The sequence below is a fragment of the Muscardinus avellanarius genome (genome assembly GCF_963383645.1).
Source record: "Muscardinus avellanarius genome assembly, chromosome: 2".
Classification (NCBI taxonomy): domain Eukaryota; kingdom Metazoa; phylum Chordata; class Mammalia; order Rodentia; family Gliridae; genus Muscardinus; species Muscardinus avellanarius.
The window spans coordinates 8488058-8495549 of record NC_137787.1 but is presented as its reverse complement, the minus strand read 5'-3'; the positions used below and the strand labels follow the sequence as shown (position 1 = coordinate 8495549).

General features: G+C 64.0%; 1 protein-coding gene across 2 annotated transcripts; it reads left to right on the top strand.

Moving 5' to 3' along the window:
* The first annotated feature begins 1712 nt into the window (after positions 1-1712).
* On the top strand, positions 1713-4476 carry PTMA (prothymosin alpha). 2 transcript variants are annotated; one of them, XM_080719903.1, is made up of 5 exons: positions 1713-1917; positions 2726-2797; positions 2979-3072; positions 3368-3441; positions 3650-4476. In XM_080719903.1, the coding sequence occupies exons 1-5, from the start codon at positions 1873-1875 to the stop codon at positions 3695-3697; spliced, it is 333 nt and encodes a 110-aa protein (XP_080576029.1). In that variant the 5' UTR covers positions 1713-1872; the 3' UTR covers positions 3698-4476. The 2 variants fall into 2 exon arrangements, with proteins under 2 accessions (XP_080576029.1, XP_080576028.1); XM_080719902.1 differs by having other exon boundaries at positions 1769-1917; positions 2976-3072.
* Positions 4477-7492: the final 3016 nt, after the last annotated feature.

The following is a 7492-nucleotide window of genomic DNA, read 5'->3' as shown; positions in this document are numbered from 1 at the left end:
GCGCCCTGCCCCATCCCCCGAATCCACAACAGTCGTGTCCAGTTTTCCTGGGGACACGGAGGCGCAGCCCAAGGCTACTCTTGGGACTTGGAGGAAGGCGCCGCTGGGCTGTGGGCAGGGGGAGCCGTGACGTCCGGGTTTAGTGGGGCCGTTCCCGGGGGGCGACGGGAGCCTAGGGATGCGTGGCAGGGCGCAGGCGCTCTCTGCTGATTTGTGGTCATGAGTAATCCTGCCACCTTTTTAGAGAATGGCACGAAGGAGAGACCGCGGGGCGGTGAGGGGCGACCCCCCAGGTGTCCGCGCCGCAGCCGAGGCGTCGGGCCCAGGGGCGGGTAGCGGACAAAGACGTGGGGCGAGCAGTCCGGGGGAGCGCGGGGGCGCCCGCCCGGGGCCAGCCCCGCGCCCGGGGCAGCCCGGCCCTCCCCGGCCCGCGCGGGAGGGAGGGCGCCCGCGGACGCGCCAAGGTCGAGCGGGTCCCGCTCCCGCCGGCGGCCGGCTCTGCCGGGCTTGGCACCGGCCCAGCCGCCAGGATCCCGCGCTCCGGGTTTTCTCCCTTCCCGGATCCGCGGCCCCAGGAGACGGGCGGCGGGCTCCGCCAATGGCGGGCCGCAAAGCGTCAACTTTGTGTTCGCCCGCCACTCTCGGCCAGTGCGCGCCGGCGTCCCCGGCGTCCCGCCCTCCGCGCCGCGCGCCCCCTGCCGGCCGCGCCCCGCCGGCGCCATCTTGTGTGTGGCGAGGCGCGCCCCGCGACCGCCCGCACCTGCTCGCGTCTCCTCGCACACTGCAAGTGCCTCGGCTCGACAGCCGAAGGCGGCGGCGGCGAGGAGGGGCGGCCTGGGGCCCCCGCGGGGGCAGACCGCCTCGCCTCGCCTCGCCTCGCCGGCGCCATCTTGAGCGTGGCGCCCCACGGGCCTCGTCGCGGGGCTCCGCGTGGCTCCTAATGGCCCCCAAGTGTGAAGGCGCCCCGAAGGCTAGCCCGCCTCGCCCGCGGGGCGGCCGTCCCCAGTGACTGCGCGGGGCCCAGCTGCCCTCGAGGCCGCCGGCCGGACGGGAGGGCGCCCTCGATGGCGGGCGGCCCGGGTGCGGCCGCGACGGCAGGGCCCAGCCGCTCGAGGGCGCCGCCGCCCGACGGCCGGGGACGCGGGCCGGGGGGCGGACGGGGCGGCCCGGGCTCATCGCGGGCCCGTCTCGTCCCGGGTCACGTCGACCGCACGGGGACGGGGCTCGATGGAAGGTGGCCGGGCGCCGCCCGGGGCGAGCGCGGCCCAGCACCGCTCCCCTCCCCCTCGCTGGCGGCCGTCGTGCGCCCGCCGCCTCCCCCATCCTCCTCCTCCTTCCGAGCAGCCGCGGGGGGCGGGGAGCGGGGCGGGCGGCTTTGCCGCGCTTTGGCGCTCTGCGTCAGCAGCCCCAGCAAAACAGCGGCGGGAGCGCGCGCGCCCGAGGCGTGCCCGCGCACCCCTCCCCCGCGGCGGAGGCCGCGCGACTAACTCAGACCTTGAATGACAGTCCCGCCGGCGACTGCGCAGCGCGGGCCGCGTGGAGGCGCTGCCGCTTTAAGCACGCTTGCCCATTGTTCGGAATCAAGCCAATGAGCGGACGCCCGCTCCCCGCCCTCAGCCAATAGCGTTCGGCCCACGGAGGCTGAGTGCCGCCCACTAATCTATATTAAAGGTTCTGGCGCCGCGTGAGTCCCCCACTGGCGGCTCTGAAAAGCCATCTTTGCATTGTTCCCGGGTTCGGCGCCCCGCTCGTCGCAGCCGCCTCCGCCGCGCGCCTCCTCCGCCGCCGCGGACTCCGGCAGCTTCCTCGCCAGAGTCTCGGGACTCTCGCCTTCCTCCATCCCGCTGCTTCGGACCACCGGCGTGCCCCACCATGTCAGACGCGGCCGTGGACACCAGCTCCGAGATCACCACCAAGGTGAGCCGGACGCCGCCCGCCCCCTCGGGTCCGGCCGGCCGGCGCGGGCTGCGCCGTCCTCGCGGCGCCGGGCGGGCGGCCGCCTTTGTGCGCGGGGAGGCGGCGGGCGCGGGCCGGGGCTGCGCCGGCGCGGACGGGGCGCGGGCGCGGAGGCAACTTTGAAAGTCGGCGCGGCCGGGGCGCGGGCCGGCGCTCTTTGTTCGGCGGGCGCGGGGCCGGCCGTGGGCGCGGCGGCGCCGCCGGGGCTGCCCCGGGCCGGGGAGCGGGCAGCGGGGAGCGGGGAGCGGCGGCCCTGCCCGCCCCGCCGCCCGCGCAGTCACCTTGGCGCCGCCCGGCCCCGGCCTCCCGGCGCGGCGGCCCCGACGGCGGGCGGGCGGGCGGGCGGGCGGGCGCGCTGCCCCGGAGCCCGGCGCAGCGCTCGGCGGCCGGCCACGTGCTCCGCGCTGCGTGCCGAGGCCCGCGCGCCGGCCGCCGAGTGCGCCTGCGCCGCCCCCCGGGCCGCGGCCGCCAGGGGGCGGGAGCGGGCGCGCGGCGGCAGGTGCCGGGCCTTCCCGCCGAGCCCGGCGCCCGGGGCCGAAGTCGGCGCCCCGCCCGCCGCGCGTTGGTTGCCGCGCTTCCCTGCCGCCCCCGGGAGGCCGCGGGCGGGGCGCGGGGACCTCGCCCGACGGGACCCGGGCCGCTCGGGCGTCTCCATCGCCGGCCGCCGACCCCAGCCCTGGACTGAGCGCCGCCCCTCGGCCGCAGTTCGTAGCCCCTAGCCGGCCCTGGGTCACCCGAAGACTAATTGGCTCGCGCTTCCATTTTGAAGGACTTAAAGGAGAAGAAGGAAGTTGTGGAGGAGGCGGAGAACGGAAGAGACGCCCCTGCCAACGGGAATGCCGTGAGTGTCCGCGGCCCTCCCCAGCAGCCCGCGGTTGCCTAGCCCGATGCGGCGCCGGGCCGGGATGGCTGAGCGCGGGGCAGGCCCTGTCCAGGCTTCCTGTCCGCCGGGCTGTGGGAGCTGGGCAGGCTCAGGAGCCCTGGGCCGACTTCTGACGACTGGCGTGTTTTGTGTTGAGCAGAATGAGGAAAATGGGGAACAGGAGGCTGACAACGAGGTAGATGAAGAAGAGGAAGAAGGTGGTGAGGAGGAGGAGGAGGAGGAGGAAGGCGACGGTGAGTAGGCAGGCTCCCGCCCCTCCGGCCCCTCTTCTGGCCTTGCCTGCCACCCGACCAGCTTCTGAGCCACGGCCACACCCACTTGTGCCCCCTTCCACCCGTCCTGCTGCATTGTGCCCTCTGCAGCTTTGGGCACACACAAACCGCTGGTCTTGGGTACCAGCTAGCTGTACGGGTGAGCGTTGGGTGCCCTGATCTGTCCATTTTGTTAGGAAGCAAAGATAGTTCGCCCCAACACAGGTTAGCCAGAGTTGGGAGGCATCTGCTTTACCTGGCCTCTGGCTCTCTTCAGGCGAGGAAGAGGATGGAGATGAAGATGAGGAGGCCGAGGTAGCTACATGCAAGCGGGCAGCTGAGGATGATGAGGTAGGTTCTGGCTGGGCGAGGGTTGGCCTGTGGCTGGACTTGGACCTGAGGCACCTGGAGAGCAACCCTGCCCGTGGTGGTTAGAAGTATGGTCCCAAGTGGCACCACATCTTGGAGCAGAAATCGGAAAGGGCATCGAGCCAACATGGCCCGTGACTTGTAGGGCTCTGGGGCCTGGGCGGCACTTTCATACCCTTTCTCTGCCCAGGATGACGATGTCGATACCAAGAAGCAGAAGACTGACGAGGATGACTAGACAGCAAAAAGGAAAAGTTAAACTAAAAAAGGCCGCCGTGACCTATTCACCCTCCACTTCCCGTCTCAGAATCTAAACGTGGTCACCTTCGAGTAGAGAGGCTCGCCCGCCCACCGAGGGCAGTGCCACCCGCAGATGACACCCGCTCTCCACCACCCAACCAAAACCACAACGTGAATTTGCAACAGGGGAGGAAAAAAGAACCAAAACTTCCAAGGCCCTGCTTTTTTTCTTAAAAGTACTTTAAAAAAGGAAAATTTGTTTGTATTTTTTATTTACATTTTATATTTTTGTACATATTGTTAGGGTCAGCCATTTTTAATGATCTCGGATGACCAAACCAGCCTTTGGAGCGTTCTCTGTCCTACTGACTTTACTTGTGGTGTGACCATGTTCATTATAATCTCAAAGGAGAAAAAAAACCTTGTAAAAAAAGCAAAAACAACAAAAAACAATCTTATTCCGAGCATTCCAGTAACTTTTTTTGTGTATGTACTAGCTGTACTATAAGTAGTTGGTTTGTATGAGATGGTTAAAAAGGCCAAAGATAAAAGGGTTCTTTTTTTTTCCTTTTTTTGTCTATGAAGTTGCTGTTTATTTTTTTTTGGCCTGTTTGATGTATGTGTGAAACCATGTTGTCCAACAATAAACCGGAATTTTATTTTGCTGAGTTGTTCTAACAAAGCTGTCTCGAGCCTGGTTATTCTGTGTTATGGCGTGTGGTTACTCTGGGGAGAGGCTGCTGGTAGGCAGGAGGCTTGGCATGCGGAGCAGGGGCAGCTGGTGGCCCCAGATCTGCAGGGGTAGGTTGGGGTGAGTGGGGGCCAGAGCCTGGCCCCCGGGCTTTTGGAGTCAAGGAGGAAGTGACTGCTTACTGGCTTGGTCCCCTCCAGTGGGGTTGTGTGAAAAATGGGTCCTGGCACGCTGGAGGGAAGCATCCCGAGACACCAGGAGAAAAGCTGCACGGAGGGCAGCCATTCTGTGGAGCCAGGATTGGTAACAGGCCAAGAAAGCTTCCTGTGCCAAGACGTAGTTGTGGCCGGGCCTAGAGGCCTGCCCTCCCTGACTTACAGGCTCCCCCTGGTGGTGGCACGTGGTACCTGTGTCCAGTCCCGGCTCCGTTTCTTGGGCACAGGTACGGGGCTATTTGCACACCTGGATCATAAGCTGTGAGTCCAGGAAGCAAACCTCGGCAAAGAAGCGGGCAAGGGCTCCAGTTTTGGGGGGACTGCCTGGAGGTCATGAGTACATGGAGATCTGGGTCCCAGGGGTGCTGGGCCTGAGGCAGGGAGTCGGGATGGCACCTTCAGGAGTGTCCCCTGGCTCCTGCATGCAGGGGCAGCTGGTGGGGCGTGGGGCTAAACCCACGAGCTTGGGATCCCAGGTCCTCCTGATGGGTTGGAATGGTTTATCCTCCCTTACCTCTATCCAAGGCCCCCACACTTGCACTGTATTTTTTGGTGGTACTGGGGGTGGAACCCAGAGGCTCTCTACCTCCAGGCTATACTCCCAGACCTTTCTTTTTTTCTATTTTATTTGGAAACAGGGTCTCACTAAGTTGCTGAGAGCCTCACTAAGTAGCTGAGGCTGGCTTTGAACTCATGTGATCCTCCTGTCTCAGCCTCCCAAGCGCAGGGATTACAAGCGTGCCCACTGTGCCCGGCTTGCACTGTCTTTAAAGACAGCCTGGGGAAAGGGAAGGTACTAACCAGGATGCTCACCCCCCACTTAGGACCATCTGTCCTGGACAGACAGTTGTGCTGTGGTCCAGGGTGGGGTGTTCCAGGCTCATGGACAAGGGAAACTGAAGCATCATGGGAGGCTTCCCTGGGGAGGTTGTATTTAAAGGCTGACACAAGCCAGATGTGGTGGCACATGCCTGTAATCAGAAGCTGAGACCAGATCACAGGTTTGAAGCTAGCCTCAGCACCTTAGATCTGTTTGCAAATAAAAATAGGGCTGGGAGTGTAGCTCAGGTAGAATGTCCCAGGATTCAATTTCCAGCACAAAACAAAAAGAGGATTTGGATTTGGGGGTGAGAGCAGTGTGCAGGCAGGCTTCCTGATTAGACAGCAAGAGTGAGGCCGGGACATGTAGTCTTATGAGCCTGGTATCTAGGCATCCTTGGGGAAGCCACAGAGGTTTGAGCAGGAAGATTCCCCAGAGAGCCCTGAAGTGGTACCAGAAGGGGCCAGGCGCCGGAGTTAGGGGAGGGCCTGGGAGGAAGAGAAACCCGAACATTCAGGGCAAAGGAGGAGTTGCTGTGCCGTGCTACACACCCTGCTACAGACCCACGCACACTCCAGGCCGGGCCATTCCACCTCCCCAGAGCTTGTTCTGGGAGGGCCTCGCCCTTCTGTGGCAAGAGCATAGCCACCCTCGCCCGGGCACTGAGGTGCCAGGCTGCCAGTCCCACGCAGGCTGACCCCATGCACACAGCTGCCCCAGCATCAGCTGGTCCAGGGGGAAAAGGCAGGTTCCTCTGTCCTGCTGCCCAGCACAGCTCAGTCAGTCCTGAGAGGTCTGAGGCCCAGAGAACAGGAGAGAGGTGTCTGAGCCTGTGAGGAGCCCTGAGGACATAGCATCAGGCAACAGAAGAGCTGGGATCAAGCCTCACCCAGCTCCTCAGCCTGCAGCCCCACTGGGAACCACTATCCAGAAAGGACAGACGCTTAGCTTGAGTCCAGACACGGAAGTGGCAGCCATGTTAACACAGGGATTCAATCTCCTCCTGTGCCAACAATAGAATGAGGCATGAGTCCTGGTTAGGGTGGCCTTGGCAGGGTCTCTGGAGAACCTGTACCTGCCTGGTCTTGCTGCCTCCTGGATCCCAGCAGCACCCCCCACTATACATCAGAGGCTTGTCCTGGAATAGCCCCACTTCCCAGGATGGAACACTCTTCTGGTCCTGAGCCTAGCACACACTGCCTGGAGACCTGTGCAGTGGGCCCAGGGCCACCTAGATCCGGCTTCCCAAGTCTTCACCTCCAAGGAGCCCAGTGTGGAAGATTAGCAAGGCACGCGCGCCCTCTTGTGGACAATGAGGAACGGCAGGGGGCTCCTTCATCTGGCAGTCCAGGGCCCTTCAGTGGGCCCGGGGCCCAGGAGGTCTCAGCCATCCTCAGTACCCTCCCACTCCGCAAGGCCTTCCTCTCTGCTGCTGGAACTGCAGTCAGAGGAAAAGTCGGTGTCATTTCTCATGGCTCTCCTCATCCCAGGAGCCTGGCCCTTCTCTTCCTGGAGGGGAGGTGCCAGAGCTGGAACTGGCTTGGTTCCTCCAGGGTCATGGCTTATATGGTTCTGGGCCTCTGGGTTCCCTCGGTGCCCAGCGTTGGGGTCACATGCACTCTCGCTCAGCCCCATTCAGTGCCTGGAGCCCTCCAGAGCCCACCAAGCTTGGCCATCTCACCTGGAGTACAGTAGGTTGGGGTGACCCTTCCAAGGTCCTGAGGCCCTGTCGTAGGACTCCACAGGCCCTCCTCGCTGTGGCGGCTGACTGCAGCTTGTGGGCCCTCAGCCCCCAGGACTGGAGACTGGGAGTCAGGACAGCTGCTTGCTCAGCGGTCTCACCCAGCCCCAGGCCCTAGAGCGGGTGGGATGTGGTACTATGCCTTCTTCACTGCTGTCCCCGCCCAGGGCTCAGGATGCTCAGCCTCCAGGCCCTTTGTGTGTGTGGTACTGGAGACTAAACCCAGAAGCATTCTCCCTCTGAGCTACACCCTAGCCCTTCTTTTATTCTTTTTTCTTTGGGAGGGGTACTGGGGATGGAACCCAGGGGTGTTCTACCTCTAAGCT

Bases quoted from the DNA above. Each gene is read 5' to 3' on its own strand.
- PTMA (XM_080719902.1), top strand. From the start codon at position 1,873: ATGTCAGACGCGGCCGTGGACACCAGCTCCGAGATCACCACCAAG. The intron at 1,918-2,725 runs GTGAGCCGGACG...TCCATTTTGAAG, and splicing joins GCTCCGAGATCACCACCAAG to GACTTAAAGGAGAAGAAGGA. The intron at 3,073-3,367 runs GTGAGTAGGCAG...GGCTCTCTTCAG, and splicing joins GGAGGAGGAGGAAGGCGACG to GCGAGGAAGAGGATGGAGAT.